At 44.2% G+C, this 20,937-nt stretch overlaps 1 protein-coding gene across 2 annotated transcripts in view; it reads left to right on the top strand.

Annotated features, from left to right (window-relative positions):
• The first annotated feature begins 11,925 nt into the window (after positions 1-11,925).
• The window catches only part of KIAA1210, a 58,021-nt gene continuing 49,009 nt past the window's right edge, over positions 11,926-20,937 (top strand). Inside the window, exon 1 of one of the 2 annotated variants that reach the window (XM_083595698.1) lies at positions 11,926-12,034. Coding sequence is in view for 1 of the 2 variants with exons in the window: in XM_083595695.1 (XP_083451821.1) it covers positions 12,033-12,034 (2 nt within the window). In the remaining variant the exon portion in view is untranslated. The remainder of the gene's footprint in view (positions 12,035-20,937) is intronic. The other variant, XM_083595695.1, reaches the window with a different exon arrangement.

Below are 20,937 nucleotides of genomic sequence, written 5' to 3'. Positions count from 1 at the left end.
CACTGCCTCCCGCAGTTTGATCAAACTCATGCTGGTAGCTTCAAGAATACCATCCAACCATCTCATCCTCTGTCGTCCCCTTCTCCTTGTGCCCTCCATCTTTCCCAACATCAGGGTCTTTTCTAGGGAGTCTTCTCTTCTCATGAGGTGGCCAAAGTATTCGAGCCTCAGCTTCACGATCTGTGCTTCCAGTGACCACTCAGGGCTGATTTCCTTAAGAATGGAGACGTTTGATGTTCTTGCAGTCCATGGGACTCTCAAGAGTCTCCTCCAGCACCATAATTCAAAAGCATCAATTCTTCGGCGATCAGCCTTCTTTATGGTCCAGCTCTCACTTCCATACATCACTACTGGGAAAACCATAGCTTTTACTATACGGACCTTTGTCGGCAAGGTGATGTCTCTACTTTTTAAGATGCTGTCTATGTTTGTCATTGCTTTTCTCCCAAGAAGCAGGCGTCTTTTAATTTCGTGACTGCTGTCTCCATCTGCAGTGATCATGGAGCCCAAGAAAGTAAAATCTCTTACTGCCTCCATTTCTTCCCCTTCTATTTGCCAGGAGGTGATGGGACCAGTGGCCATGATCTTCGTTTTTTTGATGCTGAGCTTCAGACCATATTTTGCGCTCTCCTCTTTCACCCTCAATAAATGGTTCTTTAATTCCTCCTCACTTTCTGCCATCAAGGTTGTGTCATCTGCATATCTGAGGTTGTTGATATTTCTTTCGGCAATCTTAATTCCGGTTTGGGATTAATGCAGTCCAGCCCTTCACATGATGAATTCTGCTTATAAGTTAAATAAGCAGGGAGACAATATACAGCCTTGTCATACTCCTTTCCCAATTTTGAACCAATCAGTTGTTCCATATCCAGTTCTAACTGTAGCTTCTTGTCCCACATAGAGATTTCTCAGGAGACAGATGAGGCGATCAAGCACTCACATTTCTTTAAGAACTTGCCATAGTTTGCTGTGGTCGACACAGTCAAAGGCTTTTGCATAGTCAATGAAGCAGAAGTAGATGTCTTTCTGGAACTCTCTAGCTTTCTCCATAATCCAGCGCATATTTGCAATTTGGTCTCTGGTTCCTCTGCCTCTTTGAAATCCAGCTTGCACTTCTGGGAGTTCTTGGTCCACATACTGCTTGAGCCTTCCTTGTAGAATTTTAAGCATAACCTTGCTAGCGTGTGAAATGAGTGCAATTGTGCGGTAGTTGGAGCATTCTTTGGCACTGCCCTTCTTTGGGATTGGGATGTAGACTGATCTTCTCCAATCCTCTGGCCACTGCTGAGTTTCCCAAACTTGCTGGCTTACTGAGTGTAGCACCTTAACAGCATCATCTTTTAAAATTTTAAATAGTTCAGCTGGAATACCATCACTTCCACTGGTCTTGTTATTTGCAGTGCTTTCTAAGGCCCATTTGACTTCACTCTCCAGGATGTCTGGCTCAAGGTCAGCAACCACACTACCTGGGGTGTACGAGACATCCATATCTTTATGGTATAATTCCTCTGCGTATTCTTGCCACCTCTTCTTGATGTCTTCTGCTTCTGTCAGGTCCTTACCACTTTTGTCCTTTATTATTATGGTAATATTTGTACGAAATGTTCCTTTCATATTTCCGATTTTCTTGAACAGATCTCTTGTTCTTCCCATTCTGTTGTCTTCCTCTATTTCTTTGCATTGCTCGTTTAAGAAGGCCTTCTTGTCTCTCTTTGCTATTCTTTGGAAATCTGCATTCAATTTCCTGTATCTTTCACTATCTCCCTCGCATTTTGCTTGCCTTCTCTCCCCCGCTATTTGTAAGGCCTCACTGGACAGCCACTTTGCTTTCTTGCATTTCTTTTTCATTGGGATGGTTTTAGTTGCTGCCTCCTGTATAATGTTGCGAGCCTCCACCCATAGTTCTTCAGGCACTCTGTCTACCAAATCTAAATCCTTAAACCTGTTCCTCACTTCCACTGTGTATTCATAAGGGATTTGGTTTAGATTGTATCTTACCGGCCCAGTGGTTTTTCCTACTTTCTTCAGTTTAAGCTTGAATTTTGCTATAAGAAGCTGATGATCTGAGCAGTGGCGTAGCGTCGGTTGTCAGCACCCGGGGCAAGGCAAGTAATTTGCGCCCCCTAACCCGTGGATTTGCGCCCCCTAACCCGTGGATTTGCGCCCCCTAACCCATGGATTTGCCCTAACCCCAGATGTTGCGCCCGGTGCGGCCCGCCCCCCCTGCACCCCCCACGCTATGCCACTGGATCTGAGCCACAGTCAGCTCCAGGTCTTGTTTTTGCTGACTGCATAGAGCTTCTCGATCTTTGGCTGCAGAGAATATAATCAATCTGATTCGATGTTGCCCATCTGGTGATGTCCATGTGTAGAGTCGTCTCGTGTTGTTGGAAAAGCATGTTTGTGATGACCAGCTTGTTCTCTTGACAGAACTCTATTAGCCTTTGCCCTGCTTCATTTTGATCTCCAAGGCCAAACTTGCCAGTTGTTCCTTTTATCTCTTGATTCCCTACTTTAGCATTCCAATCCCCTATAATGAGAAGAACATCCTTCTTTGGTGTCACTTCTATAAGGTCTTGTAAGTCTTCATAGAATTGGTCAATTTCAGTTTCTTCAGCACCAGTAGTTGGTGCATAAACTTGGATTACTGTGATGTTAAAAGGTCTGCCTTGGATTCGTATCAAGATCATTCTATCATTTTTGAGATTGCATTCCAGTACAGCTTTCGCAACTCTTTTGTTGACTATGAGGGCCACTCCATTTCTTTTATGGGTTTCTTGCCCACAGTAGTAGATATGATAGTCATCCGAACTGAACTCGCCCATTCCCATCCATTTTAGTTCACTGATGCCCAGGATGTCAATATTTATTCTTGCCATCTCATTTTTGACTACATCCAACTTACCCAGGTTCATGGTTCTTACATTCCAGGTTCCTATGCAATATTTTTCTTTACAGCATTGGACTTTCCTTTCGCTTCCATGCATATCCGCAACTGAGGGTCCTTTCGGCTTTGGCCCAGCCGCTTCATCAGCTCTGGATCTACCCTTCATGGATCCCCTTCATGGATCACTGCCTTGCCATGGTGAAGGGGCTTGAATAACTCAGAGAAGCTATGAACTATGCCGAGCAGGGCACCCAAGATGAACAGGTCATAGTGGAGAGTTTTGACCAAACGTGATCCACCTGGAGGAGGAACCGGCAAGCCACTCCAGTATCCCTGCCAAGAAAACTCCATGGACAAAGACAACAGGCATATAAAAGTTATAGGTATATCAGTACTCAAATCTGAATTGTTAAATTGTGTTATTAGTGTTATTGTGGTTTTCGTTGTATATATTTTTTTGGTTGTTGTTTGTATTGAAAAAATGATTAAATAAATTTTTAAAAAATATATTGATAAAGGAAGGAGGATTTGGGATACCAGACTTAGAAATATATCACCAAGCATATCTACGGTCAGGTACACAATTCTGGAGACCTATAACTCAAAATAACAGTCCAAATTGGGCTACTTTGGAATATTCCTTTGTAGCACCTGTAGAAAGATGGGTGGCACTTGGGTCTAAATACATGAATACTCAAGAAGCTATTGAAACAATAACATCAGTTTGAACGATATGGCACCACATGCAACAAAAAATATAAAATTGACCTCCCATGACAAAATGACTTTGTGGGGAAATCAGTCTTTAAAAACTGCGAAAGAAATGGTTGTATGGAAGAGGTGGATGAATTTGGGTATATTAACATTACACCAACTGATAAATGAAGAGGACAAATTTAATACATATTCCGTTTTAAGAGACAAATACAGATTACCTACAAATGCTCAGTGGCAATATCTCCAGATAAAACACTTGCTAACCACCATCTACGGCAGTTGATTAATTCTTACACAACAAAAAAACCGGCCATCAACCTATATACCGTAAATCTTTAGCAAACCAATTTGATATGCAGGTATTGAGGGAGGAATGGAATAAAGAACTAGAGATCTCAATTTCGACCACACAATGGGAAACTGTTTTAAATGCTATAACAAGGGCATCCCTGGACCTTAAATTGAGGCTCATACAACAAAAAATAATATTTAGAATATACTGGACACCATTATGTTTGATTAAAAAAGGGCTATATAAGGTATCTAACTGTTGGAGATGCAATAGGGATAATGCAACATGTTTTTTTCATTGTCCTATATTGAAATATTTTTGGCAGAAGGTAACTGAAACTATCAACAGAACTGTATGGAACAACCTTACATTTACACAGCAAAATATCCTTTTGAATTATATGCCCAGCACATGGAACCTTACAAAAGGACTGTATGAATGAACTCTCCATGCCCTTATCATGGGGAAAAGACTGATACTGATGAATTGGAAAAATAAAAATGCGGCTCCCTTCTTCAATTGGATTGAAGACATACAAACTCACAACATATGAACAATTTGCATATAAACGCAGACTTGCCACGGGCAAATTCAATGATATTTGGAATTCATTCTTACAAATACTGTAATAGGTTAAGATCTGGTGAAGTAGGACCCAGAAATGGAAAGAAGACAAAGTTGCAACACAAGAAGAGTGGCAGATGAAGATGATGGACTATGCCGAAATGGCAAAATTAACCGGGAGACTCAGAGACCAGGAGGAGAAGAAGTTCAAGAAAGAATGGGAGAAATTTATAGTGTATTTAAAAGAGCACTGCAAACAATTAAAAACTTTGGCAGGATTAGAGTAATAATTGTACAGTGGTACCTCAGGTTACATACGCTTCAGGTTACATACGCTTCAGGTTACAGACTCCGCTAACCCAGAAATATTACCTCGGGTTAAGAACTTTGCTTCAGGATGAGAACAGAAATCGTGCTCCAGTGGCGCGGCGGCAGCAGGAGGCCCCATTAGCTAAAGTGGTGGTTCAGGTTAAGAACAGTTTCAGGTTAAGAATTACGAATTAACTTCTTAACCTGAGGTACCACTGTAATATAAAATAATACAAAGGAAAAGAAAATAATATTAATAATAATTTAGAAAAATTGGATAAGCTGAATGAAAATAGGGAATGTAATGGAAACCAGAGAAGGGTGGTGGGAAGTCAAACATGTAATGGTGAATGATATGTTTTGATGGAAATTATATTTGTAAAAATTAATAAAAATATTTGCACAAGGAAAAAGATCTGGTGAAGTACAATAACAACTTTGTAAAATACCTTGGTTCTCGAACTTAATCCATTCCAGGAGTCCGTTCGACTCCTGAAACCATTCAAAAACCAAGGCGTGGCTTCCAATTGGCTGCAGGAGCTTCCTGCACTCAAGTGGAAGCCATGTCGGACGTTCGGCTTCTGAAAAACATTCGTAAACCGGAACACTTACTTCCGGGTTTGCGGCATTCAGGAGCCGATTTGTTCGACAGCTAAGCCGTTTGAGAACCAAGGTACCACTGTATACAGTTTCGCCCCCCCCCCCTTATTTTCAATTCTACATTGGTTCTGTTTCTCTTTCTCTTTTTCTCTTTTCTTTTTGTCTCACCATGTTTAGTGCACATATAATTATGTACATTTTTTTTACTTTCAATAAAGATGTCTGGGGAAAAAATGAATGAAAACATTAATATTAATAAAACTAATAATAAAGAAGTTAGGGAGAAGGGCTGTAGCTCAGTGGTAGAGCATCTGCTTTGCATACAGAAGGTGCCTGGTTCAATCCTCCTGCATCTCCAAAAAGGGCTGGAAAAGGCTGTGGTCTGAAACCCTGGAGAGCTGCTGCCATTCAGTGTAGACAGCACTAAACTAGATGGACCAATGACCTGACTCTGCATATGGCAGCTTCCTTTGTCCCCAACTTTTCATTAGGCAAATTGTGAATGGTCCAGAACTACCACTTCCAGTAGGGTAGCCTAAATCTCTTTGCATGCCTACCTGGCAGTAAGACCCATTGTGTTTAATGAGGGTTGTTCCCAAGTAAGATTGTAGCCTTGGTCTGTCGCAGCAAGGAGAACAAAGAGTCTTTAAGATGCCATGTAATATTGCACCTTAGCTGTTTTTCCAGAACAACCAGTAGATAAAAGCATAGGATTATAAAAGACTTTGTGAGCCATTCTTTGCCAACCCTCCAGATGTTCTGGACCACAATTCCCATCAGCCCTGGGACCTGTAGCCCAGAATATCAGGAGGCCAAATAAACGGGCAAAGGCTATGCAGTTCCCCTAGTCTAGAGCTAAAGCATCTCCAGCAGATAAGCTGACCAGCCCCTGCTTGAAAATCCCCATCTTGGTTCACAGGGGACCTCTGTCTCTGGGAACCTGCACTGGTGGACTCCAGTTCCCGTCAGCCCCAGTATAATCTGTATTACACAATATATGGAGGACACCAGGATGGTGAAGGTGGCCTTTACTTCAGAACTGGGGAACCTGTGACCCTCCAGATACTGATGGACTAGAACTGCTATCCGCACCAACCAGCGCTGTCACAGGTCAGGAAGCATGGGAGTTGCAGTCCAGCAATACTATGAAACTAAGTTTAAACTTCAGGCCCCTAATCGCAGATGGGCCCCAGAAACCTTAGTCCACATTGCTTAGAAATTTGAGGTCAATTTGAGCTGCATTACTTTTTTTTTGTATATATTTCAACAGTCCCAAAGCTCGAGAGTCAGTAGCACAGATGTTGTAAAAAGTGTGGTGATCTGTTGTGGAACAACCCCATTGAGAAAGAGAACAATGGTTACCCAGACCTCGTTGCTGGTTGCAAAGGGGTCTCCATGACAGTTCAAGCCTCAAAGCCCCCAAAATGTACGTCCACTACCGACCAAAGCTAAGACTTCATGCATCTGATGAGGAGGCTTCTAGTCCATGGAAGCTGATGCCACAACACAGCAGTGCTCAACTTATTTGCAGGGAGTGGGGAAGATAGAAGTGCCCTTAACACTTTGTTGGGGGAACCTGTGGCCCTTTAGATTTTGCTGGATTACAGCTTCTGTCATCCCTGACCATTGGCTTTGCTGGCTGGGGTTGTGGGGGCTGGAGACTGGAGTCCAGCAAGGGCCTTAGCTCAGTGGCAGTGGTCTCAGGTTCAATCCCTGCTGTCTCCAGGTGTCCCTCATCTGAAACCTTGGAAAGCTAATTCCAGTCTACGTAATACTGAGTGAGATGGACCAATGGTCTGACTCTGTATAAGGCACCTTCCTATCTTCTTAACATGCCCTCTGCCTTCTTAACAGCCCTCTGCCTTCATGATATCCAGAAGCCTTGCACTACTTAGACTTGTGCCCTGTTGACCGTGGTGGACCAAAGTTTTGAGGTCCTGAAGCTTGAACTGTCACAGGGGCCCCTTTGCAACAAGCAATGAGGTCTGGGTAACCACTGTTCTTTGCTTCAATGGGGTTGTTCCATGACAGATTATTGGCATCTGTCTGTCTCGGGAGATAATAGAGGAATGCACCTTTGGGAATGAGGTCAAACTGCTGGAAGATTGCAGCACCTGCTGTGGCCGGTGTAGGAGAGATATGTTTTGTGAAGACCAACATCCTGGGTCAGGACGTTGCCAGCACATCATCACTGGTGACCACATGCTTGAGATGGTAGACAAATTTGTCTACCTAGGCTCCACCATAACCAACAACCTTTCCATTGATGCTGAGCTGGACAAGCGTTTTGGCAAGGCAGCTATGGCAATGGCTGACCTCTCCAAAAGAGCACGGGAGAATGTGATGCTAACATCCAATAGTGTGGCACCAACATGAATAAAATATTGGCAGGGGTCTTGCCCTGCCTCTCACTAGAAGGTCACTGGAAGGAAGGAGGGAGAGGGAGAGGGAGGCCAGAGACAAGCGAGCCCAGCCCAGGATGAGGACCTCCAGTCAGGCAGAGGTTGTGCCACCTTCTTCCTTCACCTGGTATTTCCAAGACCCAGGAAGCCAGACTCCAGGCACGGGAGGCGGTGCTGCCCTGGCTGGAGCCGGTGCTGAGAGACTGAGCCAGAAGGCTTGCTGGGGGACGATGGCAGGTCCAACTCGTGCACCGCTACTTCCTCTTCCTGCCTGGTTGCCAGCAGGTGGTGGCGGCGGACAATTTCCCTCTGTGACAGGTGTGTCTGTGGTGCTGCTCGTGGGGGGGGGGCAGGACCAGGCCCCGCCTCTGGAGGGTAAGAGGAGGGAGAGCACCCTGGGAGAGAGGCAGGCAGGTAGGTCTTACTTGCACTTTCATGCCACGGTGGTAAAAGAAAAAGTACACCAAGAACTCAGGCCAATGTAAGTTTCAATAGTGGGAGTGATCCCTACTCACAAATCAATAGTCAATAGTAACAAAAACTAATCCATTCAAAAGTATGTATTCTGACAAGGATTACAAACTCAAATAGAGATTACAAACTCAAACTCATAAAGATATGTATAACACAATAATTCGTTTCAAAGATTTTCTCTTTTCCACTCGACAATAATGTTGATCCTTACAATTTATCAGCTTGCAGATGGAGACTCTGTTTCAATCACAGAGCAGGTCAGAAGTCAATTATGGATTAGAAACCACGACAGGGCCCTGTTTCAATGTATTTGCCTTCATCAGCTGGAAGTATCAAATATTACATGAAAATACATTTAAATTCTAAATTATCATAAATTATAAAACAGCCCTGTCCTGGTTTCTAATCCATAATTGAGTAGGGACCACTCCCACTATTGAAACTTACATTGGCCTCAGTTCTTGGCATACATTTTTCTTGGTATATTTAATAACAAGAACTCCAACTTATTTAACGGTGGCAAAGGAGGCTGGGTGGCTCACCAATTTTGGGGTGGCGAAGGGGTGTGGGCCCCTTAGAGTTGGAACCTATGGACCAGTACCAAGGAGGAAGGTCTACTAAGCTTGCTTGTTGAGCCCACTGCCTTGCAAAAGTGAGTCGTGGGCATCTTACAACCGTCAGGAGAAATGCCACAATGGCTTCCACTTCAGGAGGATTTGGGGTACACTGGCGGAGGAAGAGGAGTGCGGGGGGAGCGAACTGCCCCCAGCAGCGTGATCCCGGTGGGGTGCCATCATGGCTGCCCCCCACCCGTGCTGGGCGCCACTCCCCCACAGGCGGCGCGCCCTGCCCCCAGGAAGCGCACCCTACCTCTGTGGGTGGTGTGCCCTGCCTCCGGGACACGCACCAGCCCCGCCCCCACCTGCTCTCTGCACCCCCCTCCCCCGGTGCTGGAGCATGAAGCTCTGCCACTGTTTGGGTATCACATGGCAGGACAGAATTTCATACACACACACACATTTCAATTTTTCTAATAATAACAATTTTCTTATACATAGATATCAAACCCAAATTTACATTGATTGACTCCCCCCCTGTTTCCATTTCCCCCCTTATTATTTTCATTGTATCTAATTATTTTTCCACTTGATTTCCAAATATTTCTCACAACTGATTCTGCTTTCATTTTATAAATGGTACAACAGTCTTGCTAATGTTTCCACATTCTTACAATGTTCTTTAAAATCATCTATAAAGTTTTTCCAATCTTGACTAAATTTTCCTTCATCTTGGTGCCTGATCTTCAGTATGCAAAATGGTTAGTTTTGCCATTTCGGCATAGTCTATCATCTTAGTCCTCCATTCTTCTTTTGTTGGTATACTTTCTTCCTTCCACTTCTGGGCAAGTAACATTCCAGCAGCTGTGGTCGCATACATAAACAATTGCTTTTGCTTATTTGCTACTCCATCTCCTAACATTCATAGTAAAAACAGCTTTTCCCATGATTCAAGTGGTATATTATACCCTATATCTTGTGCCCAGTGTATCATTACCCCCTTAACCTCTTCATGTTTCGTCTCCCATTCCGACAGTAATTTGTACATTTTTGATAACAATTTCTCATTGTTTTCCAATAATTCCTTTTCGAACTCCTTCCCAAAGGATCAATTAATTGACATATTCAGATGTGATAAAGGGACGCCTTTATCGCATCTGAATGTCAATTAATTGATTATATTGTAACCAATCTGTTAACAGAAATTCCATTTCATTATATTCTTTCACCCTTAATTGATTTTCTGATTCTATTAACAGATCTTTATATGTTGCCTAGTATCCTTTCATATTTACTTTTTTCAGAGATATCGCTTCCAATGGGGAAAGCCACCAAGGTGTCTTACATTCTAACAAATATTTATATTTATCCCATACGTGAGAAATTGATTTCCTCATAATGTGGTTCTGGAATCCCTTGTGCACCTTTGCTTTCCCATACCATAAATAGGCATGCCAACCAAATCTATTATCGTGTCGGTAGGACAGAGATGTGCTTTCCCAAGCTCACGTTCCCAGCATGATCACACTCCTGTTTCAGCGATGTCTACACTGGGTTGGTCATGCCCACAGAATAGAAGATGGAAGGATCCTTGATGACATGCTCTATGGGGAGCTGTTTTTAGGCACCAGGCCTTGGGCAGACCAACAGCATTACAGAGATGCCTGCAAACATGACATGAAGGCATGGCAGATCACCACATTGTTTTGTTTTAAGCTAGGAATACATCTCAGATTTTGCTTTAAAATTGTGTACCATGACACTTCACCTTTACAACATCTGTGCTACTGACTTTGTGAGTGTTGAAATATATAGAGAAAAAGAGAAAAATAACAACCAAACTTTTAGAAGACATCTGAAGGCAGCCCTGTTTAGGGAAGCTTTTAATGTTTAATAGGTTATTGTATTTTAGTGTTTTGTTGGAAACCGCCCAGAGTGGCTGGGGAAACCCAGCCAGGGGCGGGGCATAAATAATAAATTTTAATAATTATTAAATATTAATTTTTAATAATAATAATTTATTATTATTATTATAGAACAAAAAACTAATCAATTTTAGTTGTGCGAATCAAATTGTGTCTACTGGACACAAATCTTTCAAGCAGTGTGGACTGAAGTTGCTTTTGGGGCCCATCCAGGATTAGGAGCCCTGAAACTTAAGCTTTCTTAGTTTCATAGTAGCTTCACCCCTGCCCAGAGAAGACACTTTGGTGCTGCTAACGCATCAAAAACAACATGGGAAGCAGCAGCTTTGAATGACCAGTCTCTGCAGGCACAGTTGACTTCACCCCTAGAGGTGTACTCCAGCAACACAACCCCTGACTCCCTCCAGCTTTTGTCAAATCTCCCACTCCCAGGTTTCTAACAACAGTAGCTAAGGCGGGCTGTCATGAAAGATAAGTCACTCCCTGTCCCCTTGGCTTTGGGTACTTTGAGCACCCACTGCCTTGCTAGTTTTCCAGATGCCTCCAGTTCTCCACCACTGCCACCCTTGTCTGTTCATTTCTTCCCTTTCTGTGACCTGGAAGCCTCTCCTTCCACTTCCTGATCGGCAAACCCTGTAACGCTTTAGAGAGAGAGAAAAGCACTCTGCACATGGTCAAGTATGCTCTTGCCTATTTTTTTTAATCTGAGCGCGGGGGAAGGGAGGGGAAGAGAGGGGGAACTCAAGCCTGCTGCAGAATACGCAGGAGCCTGGGTGGTATGAAACGAAGGCAGCTTAAGTTTCAGGGTTCCTAATCCTGGAGGGTCCCCAGAAGAGACCTTAGTCCACATTGCTTTAAAAAATGAGTCCCGTGTACGCAATTTGAGTCGCATGGCTCAAATTGATTTTTTTGTCGTATGTATTTCAACAATCCCAAAGTTTGAGAGCATGTAAGCACAGATGTTGTAATGGTTACAACCCCATTGAAGAAGATAACAGTGGTTACCCAGACCTCGTTGCTGGTTATGAAGGGGCCCCCATGAGAGTTCAAGCTTCAGGGTCCCCAAAATGTAGGTCCGCCACTGAGAAGGGGGAGGAAGGGGCGGCATGCAGGCAGGCAGGCAGGGTGGGTGCGTGGGTGGGTCTCGGCGCCTGGTTGCCGCTCCGCCCGCTGAGCGGCTGGGGAGGCCGATGGGCGGCGACTGGCTTGCTTGGAGAGGCAGGGCTGGGCAGCAGAGAGGGCGGAGCTCGGAGAACCACAGAAGGTGCCGCGGGAGGGCAGGACGCACCTGGGGAGACCCGCTGGATGTGAGTAGCGCCGGCACCGGGGCAGGGAGGGGAGGAGCGCGCTGGAGAGGAATTTGGATCAGTGGCTTCGGCCGGGGAGAGGGCTTGGCTGGAATAAGCCTGGATTCAGGGGAGGCGAAAGCCTCATGCAGCAAAAGGGACCGGGTCCTCCCTTGCGAGGCCGGGGGTGCGGGAGACGATCTGCTTATTCTTTGCCCCCAGGAAAGAAATGGGGGTGGGGTTCTTGATGGCGCGCCGGGCACAGCGCTGCCCCCGCACCTTTCTTCTCTCTCTCTCTCTCTCTTACGCCGCGGAAAGCTCAGGGCAGGAGGGTGTTGCAACCGCGGGAAGAATGGGTGTGGGAATAAGACAATGTTCTAAACAAGGGTTTTATTGCGGGCGGAATCCTACTTGGAAGTACCCCCTCTGATCGCGATGCCCCGCCCCTCCAACCCCTGAAAAGTTTGAGGTCGCGTGCTCTGCTTCTTCTGAGGGAGGTGTACACGATCCCGGACACGAGAGGTCCCTTTTCTTCAGTATCCCAGAGCTCGCTGGACCCTAGTGGATCCTGGCACACATTTTGAATTTCGCGTGTGACTGGATCGCAGCTGTCATTAGTGTGCTTGCGTACGTGCGCGACTGTATTTTAGTTCGTATTCTTCCAGACTTTAAAATACAACTCATCACAGGCCCTCAGGAAAGTGTGCAACTCTTAAATCAGAGATAGGGAATGAATGGCCTGCCAGATGTTACTGGACTACAACGCCCATCGTCCCTGGCCATTGGCCTTGCTGGCGGGGGCTGATGGGAGTTGGAGTCTAACAACATCTCGGGAGGGCAGAGCTTTCGCTGCCTTTGCCTTAACAGCTTAACTGAATGCACGCACGTTAATAATTGTGAATGGAATGAGAAGTGTATAGCAGATTCAGGGAGAGATTGGGAGCAGTCTGATCGAACTCCTGACATTCTAAATGTTCTTGAAATTATGTGGGCTTGACTCCCTGGTTCTCATTCTCAAAGTGGTCCTTTGGGAGATTTGGGTGCTGACCCGCCCTTTAGAATGAAAGAATGAGCGCTTTCTCCTGAGCTCCCGGCTTATCTGACAATGTTGTGATTGTACGAACACGAAGTGCTTCTCTTAAGAGCCTGAAATCTCTTGCGTGATGGCAGTGGGGGCATGCACCCCCTCCCAGCCTTTAGAATTTAATCTTTGAGGGAGGCAGCGCTAATGCAGCCCGGGGATGTCAGTACTCAAGATGTCAAAAGGCTCCATCTGTCTATTTTAAGAATACGGGGAGGCGGAGGGATTAGCTAGGCTGGCTAGTTAGACAGCCAAGCGTTCCACCATATGCTTTCTAATTTTCCTTCTTTCTCCCTCCACCCCATTTCTCTCTCTCATGTGCGTGAGTTTGGTTGCCCTTGGGGGATGGTTGCTCTTAATTTATAAGCACAATTTGAGCCACTGCACATATTTCTAATTGAAGATCCTTAGTTATTCCAGTTGCACTCAATTCAGTGTCGCTTCCCCATATTTCCCTTCCTAAACCTTCACCTGAGAGGTTCAAAAGTATTCTGTTGTTGTTTCTATTGCTGGACATATTTTAGCAGGAGGGGTGGGAGCGGAGATCTGTTTTATTATTAGCATTTATGATAGCAGGTTCCCGCACTCCCCATCTAAAGTTCTTATAGGAATATCATTATAGCAGCTATTTCTGCACGGCTACCATATATTTCAGTAATTCCACACAAGCTTATTTATGCTGGTATTTATGTGCTTTCCTACAGGTAAGATCAAAACACTTGCTTGCATTAGGGCATGGGTGTGGAACTCCCGAGCAATTGGTGGACTGCAACTCCCATCATCCTTGACTGCTGCCCATGCTGACTGGGGCTGCTGGGAGTTGGAGTCTAAAAGCAGCTGGAGGATCACAGTGTTACAAACCCAGTTTGGAGTGGAAATGCACAAGGTGCTAGTGCTTCTGCTTACAGTGGTACCTCGGGTTACAGACGCTTCAGGTTACATACGTTTCAGGTTACAGACTCTGTTAACCCAGAAATAGTACCTTGGGTTAAGAACTTTGCTTCAGGATGAGAACAGAAATTGCGCGGTGGTGGCGCGGCAGCAGCAGGAGGCCCCATTAGCTAAAGTGGTACCTCAGGTTAAGACAGTGGCGTAGCGTGGGGGGTGCAGGGGGGCTGGCCGCACCGGGCGCACACATCTGGGGGTTAGGGTTAGGGGGCACAAATCCACGGGTTAGGGGGCGCAAATCCATGGGTTAGGGGGCACAAATTACTTGCCTTGCCCCGGGTGCTGACAACCCATGCTACGCCACTGGGTTAAGAACAGTTTCAGGTTAAGAATGGACCTCCAGAATGAATTAGGTTCTTAACCCGAGGTACCACTGTATTAGGGCTGCCAACTTACTAAAACATTTAAAAAATAAAATAAAAAGGTGCATTTTAATCATGGCAACAGGTTCCTTGTCCTTGCATGATGGACTGTACAATAACAGAACATGTTGTAGATAGTTTTCCCAGAAGAACTCCCATTCTTCTGGAATAATTAAGGTTATTCCAGGAACAAATACGTTGAAAAGTGCTTTCTTTTGATATAGCTGTTTTTGGTGGAGGGAAATGACCTGACCTGCTTGGTTATTGGGAAATAACCTGACTTTGCATTTAGGGATGGGGAACCTGCAGCATTTCCAGATATTGGTAAACGTCAGCTTCCCAGAGGGACTTGAGGGTCCAGCACTATGAAACTGCATCAAGCGATATTTTATTTTATTTATACCCACTCTGCCTTTTCCTCTTTTTTAAAAAAACAATATTTTATTAAAGCAATATATTAAATAAACTAAGTAACATAACAAACAAACAAACAAGATACACACTGTTATTGCTAACACGAGCAATTTTAACTTGGAGCAGTTTGATTTTTACTGTCTCTCTGGACGGACAGTAACAGCTTTCGTTTGTTTTAATTTGTTATGTTTGTATGAATCATTGCCATTAATAATAATAGTAATTGCATTGCACTTCTCCTTTACTCCTCTGTTAGCTGCCCTGGAAACATAAATTCTAATGACATTTTATAAATGTTTTGGGCTCTGGAGTGCAGGGAAGGCAAGTGCTGCTGCTTCATTTCTTGAATTTCCTTCCCATCCATTTATTTGTTTAGGTTTTCTTAGCACTGGAAACCACAGTGTCAATGGAAAGCAATAATTTTCGACTGTGGTTCCTTTTGCCAGCACCTTGGCACTGTCTAATGAGCACAAATTCCACAACACAGAACAGGGGTGAAGACACAGCCTCCAGATGCTGCCAACGTCCAGCCCTGCTGGCTGCGGCTGATGGAAGCTGGAGACCCACAGCTCCCCACCCCAGCACTAAATTGTGATTGACATCCATCTGTCTTGAGAGACAATGGAGTGCACCTACAGGGGTGAAGTCAAAACTCTGTGTGGGCAGCACTGAAGTGATACCCCTGGGGTGCAAACCTGGGCAGTGTCTATGGAGGTCCTGGGATGCCCAGATGACAACATCCTGCTTTCTGCCTCACTGCTGTGGTCCAAAGGAAAGGAAAGCAATGCATTTGGCACCAGCTTGGTTGCAGGAGTTGCCAGAAGGAAGCACACAAGGCACCATCCAACCATTTTAGGGACTCCATTCTGGATTTATGTAGTGTTTACTCCTTGGCCTTTTCTTCTCCTGAAGATCTCCTGCAAGGCAGTGGAGGGTTAGGATCAGAGCTTTCCTTCTCCTAGATGGGCTCCCTTCCCAGGTTGACAAGCCCCATCTACCGCTTCTTGAAATACTTTGTACACTGGAGCAAATAGCATATTTTCTACTTCTTTAGAAAATAGCGACCTCTGGATATTTCGTTATCCTAGCAAATAAACGTTTTCACATCTCCAATCAATCTCTGCCTGATGCTTAATTGCATTTTTAAATCTGGTGAACATAATCTAATACATAGTTTTAATGGGATAAAATTCACAGGGCCCCGGTCAATAGGCCTGATCTTCTGCCTCTTTCCTCGCCTCCTACTGGAGGATTGCTGCTAATCTTTGTCTTTCTAGCATAGCCGCTTGGTTAGGCTCTGTGGTTAGCCTCCATATCATTAGTTACATAATGTGGGCATCAAATGATGCAAAAGAAGAGCAAGCACAGGGTAGAAGCTGCATCTCTTGGTTTCTCTTGGGGTTGCAAGAAAATGTTACCCTGCAAAAAAATTTCAAGGAAAAGATGTGCTTTCAGGAAGCAAACAAACCTACTTTTGTAACAACTTGCATTTTTCTGTCTGCTCATTTGCAGCTCTGGTGAGGTACTTTTAATATTTCTCTCTCTCCAAAATTCTGCACAGCAAAGAGACCTGCATAACCTACTCAGCACCCATACCACTTGACTTCATCTTCATCTTCAAAATACCTGCAATTAGGGATGGAAGGATCTGTCAATGCCGGTTCTCTCAGTTTCTCGTTTTTCGAATCTTAAATTCAGTTCTCCACATTTCTGCAGCAATTTACGAACATGTGGTGGTTTGTTTGTTTTTTAAATCCTCATGGAAATTCTTCAACATTCTTGTGCGAATGTCTTTTAATAAACACATTTTTGTATGCAGTTTTGACAGATTCACACATTTTTGCAAGCAAGTTCTCCTCTAATATAATGGATTTCTGTGTTATTTTTACTAGCATAATTATTTTTATGCACACTTTTACCTAATACATGCCTGGGGAGCGGGGGTAAACATTGTTTGGAGGAGTGCAGCACAAAATTGAAATAAATATAAATTTCAGTAGATGAGTGTGCTTTGGTTCTTGGATGATTCCAAAAAGTGCAAATTTGATAGAGTCACCTTTAAATGCAAACTAAATCAAATTTCTCCCTTATCCCATGAAAAAGCTACAAGTAAATTGTGTAGGTATTCTGTAGGTACTCTTCTTTCTTCATTGCATTTCACCTCTTTCTAGTACACCTCCCCACTAACATACACATTTTGCACGCCCTTTATAAATGCAGTATACCTACTTTTGTGTGCATATTTTGGGACTGGAAATCTGGAGAAATGTGTGATCCAACTACTAGTACTGCTGTGATCCACAAGCAGCTTTGAAAAAGTCAAATCAGGTTGATCTGCTGAAAAAAAAGTGGACAAATTCTTCCTACTCTCCCTGGTATTTTGCACCTGAGTTCCTGAACCCGCCTTCAAAGATGCCACTGCCCCTTAGCATCTGTTTACTCCACTTCAAAATGCAAAGTACAAAACTGTCTGGATTGTTCCTATGAGCCTACACTGCAGGACTATGTACACCTTAAGGGCTTGAGATGAATGCATCAAGATCGTTTCCTCCTGCTGTGGTTCAAGAGATGGTCTCACGGTGTTATACACATCAGAGCAGGGTTGTCTTCAGCCAGTGCTCAGGACCTGCTTGGTTTCTTTGCCACTGCAGCCCCATCTCCAGAACTGCTATTCATGAAGCTGTCATCTGCACATGCGTGCACATTTCTAAATGCACAATGGGTATCTCAAATGTACACACCTGATTTCAGTACAAAGTGAATGTGGCTTTAAGCTTTATAGTCTGATTGAAGCTGGTTTGAGAGAGAGAGAGAAAATGCACCAAACAGCATTATTTCTCAGGAAACTACAGGACTGTTTTGGTTTGCGGCTATCGTAAATGCAGCTTCAAGAACTAGCAGTGGGAATGCACTGGCTGAGGAGTAAAGTGTGTAATTTGTACACAGCCTAGGCTACTTATTAGAAGAATGCAGCAAGCCAGGCAGAGATCCTTTGCATGTTGCGAACACGTACAGATTTGAGCTCAGCTTTCACACCAGATGTTCCTCTTATTAACAGTATTCGTCCTCAACTTCACTTGATAAACCTGGGTTTTGTCTGAGCTTGCCTGTCTTCTTCCCTGAGGAACTGTAGAGCAGGAAAGCAACTCCTTGTAAGGCGTTTTTATTTTTTATTTTAATCTTGTTTTTTTTTGGCGTGCTTGCCTGCAGAGCTTCTTCTTTGATGGTGCTCCTCTGTGTTGGTTCCACCCCTCTTCCCCCAGTGAGTTGCAGCTGGGCAGGTTGCCAAACATAGAATTGTCACTCTACTTCCAGACGGAATGAGACAATGCTCCTGACCATTCTGTGCCTCCAGTGGCTGCCTTGGTTTGGGTATCTGCACCAAGTGATACTTCTTAGGACTGATGTCGAAGATGGAGCAACCCCCAGTGAGGAACAGCTAAACCTTTTGTTTGGCTGAGACAAATAGTCCTATAATGAAAAATTCTGTAGCATCGCATCAAGTGAAGAGTCCCCGCCCCCCCCCGTCTTGATTTTTCACTATCGGGTAGCTATTTACTTAATGAAATTTGCATTCCGCTCAACCGTACATAAGCCTCTGGGAAGTGGTTTGTAAAGAATATGAAGTATGCATTAAAATTGACATTAAAAACAGCTTATAACAAAAAGCAAAATGAATAAAATCAACAGTTAGAAGTATACATTTCTAAGCCAAAATTACAGGCTATTTGTCTTTACTGGTCTGAGTAGGTTCACCTAAACTGAAACGGTATTAGCAGGTGCTGAAAAGAATACAGTGCTACCTCGGGTTACAGATGCTTCAGGTTACAGATGCTTCAGGTTACAGACTCTGCTAACCCAGAAATATTACCTCGGGTTAAGAACTTTGCTTCAGGATGAGAACAGAAATCGCCCGGCGGCAGAGGGAGGCCCCATTAGCTAAAGTGGTACCTGAGGTTGAGAACAGTTTCAGGTTAAGAACGGACCTCCAGAACGAATTAAGTTCTTAACCCGAGGTACCACTGTACAGCGGAAGCACCAGGATAATGTCAATGGGCAGGGAGTTCCGAAGTGTAGGAGCCGTCACACTAAAATATCAGTTACTTACAAGTGTGGAATGAAAATTCTTCAAAATGCCAGTTCTGCAGCTCTAAGTTGGGCATATGTGGTGTCAGCTGATGTTTCTGTAGCTACCTGAAGCTGCTTGCTCAAATGGCTGCTGATGGCTAGCCTAGGAGATGCTGTTTCACTCGCGCTGATGGCTCAGGTGGCTACTGAGGAATGATGTGCCCTGCAAAATGAGGTCTGGGAAAGCAGTTGAGAATGGCAATATTGCTAGCACAGGAGGCAGAGAGTTCAGTTGTGCTGGTGGTCGGAAGGAGGAATCCAGAATGTAGCAGCTAGCCTGGTAACTGGGATTGGTTGACCAGTCCTGAAATACCTGAAATACCTACATTGGCAGTATGTTTCGGAGCACAATTCAAAGTGTTCGTGCTGACCTTTAAAGGTCCTTCGCAAAGTATACCTGAAGGAGAGTCTCCACCCCCATCGTTGAGCCCAGACACTGAGATCCAGTTCCAAAGGCCTTCTGGTGGTTATCTCACTGTGAGAAGTGAAGCTACAGGCAACCAGGCAGAGGCACCGATCAGATGTCAAGAAGATTAGTAACTATATGGTCAAACCTCGGTTGTTGAATATAATCTGTTCTGGAAGCCCGTTCAGCTTCCGAAACATTTGACAACCGAGGCCCGGCTTCCGATTGGTTGCAAGAGCTTCCTGCACTCAAGTGGAAGCCGCATTGGACATTTAGCTTCCCAAAAATGTTTGAAAACCAGAGCATTACATTCCAGATTTTCAGCGTTCGGGAGCTGAAATGTTTGAAAACGGAGCCATTCAGGAACTAAGGTTTGACTGCATAACCTTTAGAAGACATCTGAAGGCAGCCCTGTATAGGGAAGCTTTTTCAGGTTTAATGTTTTCTTCTGTTTGTATATATGTTGGAAGCTAGAGTGGCTGGGGCAGCCCAGTCAGTAGGGTGTGGTAAAATTATTATTATTATTATTATTATTATTATTATTATTATTATTATTATTATTATTATTTTAAAGAGGAGGACTATGTAGATGCTGTTTGTTTTGGGGGAAAGTGATACTGAGTCACAGAGTAGTGCTGTCTGAGTGCCTGTGTTCTCCCTCCATGCTCAACTCATATATATTTGTAAATATATAGATATGGAAGACAGGAGTGCCTGGCGTGCTCTGGTCCATGGGGTCACGAAGAGTCGGACACGACTAAATGACTAAACAACAACAATATAGATATGGGTGGGTTGGGGACTACTCTTAAGCATCCAGTGCTTTTTCCTTCTAAGGAAATGGAGCAAACCTATTATCATTGCAATTTTTACTGCTAAGAAGAGGAGGCGGCGAGGTTGTGAATGAAACTGGATCGTGCCAAACCAACAGGCGCAATGGCAATTCAAAAACCCTTTGCTTGAAATTGTAGGAGGGGAGAGTGCTCTTACATCTAGGTACTCTCTGCTTGTCAGGTTCCCATGGGCACGTGAAAGCCACTGTAAGAACATGATGCTGAACTAGATGGGCCATTGGTCTGATCCAGTTGACACTTCTTATGGTCTTAACTGGGTGAATATTCAGCCTATGCCAGCTGAGTTATATGTGGCATGAAAACGTTTGCTGTGCCTGTGTAATAGCCCTAGTTGTACAAGAGGACCTAGCTATGGAGTCTGTAAAAGCAGAATATGCAAAAATGAGAGGAGATGTACTATTTGGGGCATGCTGTTATATTTGACAAGGAGCAATATGGATCTCATTAGAAAGATCTTTCATCTCCCACCCCACCTTGCTGCCCCATTGTCATTATGCAAAGCCTTCTAAAGCTTAGGAAAAAGTATAACAGCATTTCCCTCTGGCTTCAATTTCCCCAGCACTAGGCAGTCCAATCAATAATTTTTTTGGTCATTGGTTTAGCAAGGAGAATGAATTGGTCCTGCTGCTTAAACTCAGTTTTGTTTTGAGTTTCTCTCTGGGTTTCCCTCTCTTTTTGATGAGGTTTCCCATCTTAACCATTTTCTGCATTTATTGCAGTTGACAGCTTTT

Source organism: Podarcis filfolensis (assembly GCF_964270895.1).
Source record: "Podarcis filfolensis genome assembly, chromosome: Z".
Taxonomy (NCBI): Eukaryota; Metazoa; Chordata; class Lepidosauria; order Squamata; family Lacertidae; genus Podarcis; species Podarcis filfolensis.
Note: the sequence above shows the minus strand (reverse complement) of the source record. Positions and strands in the feature narration are given on the sequence as shown.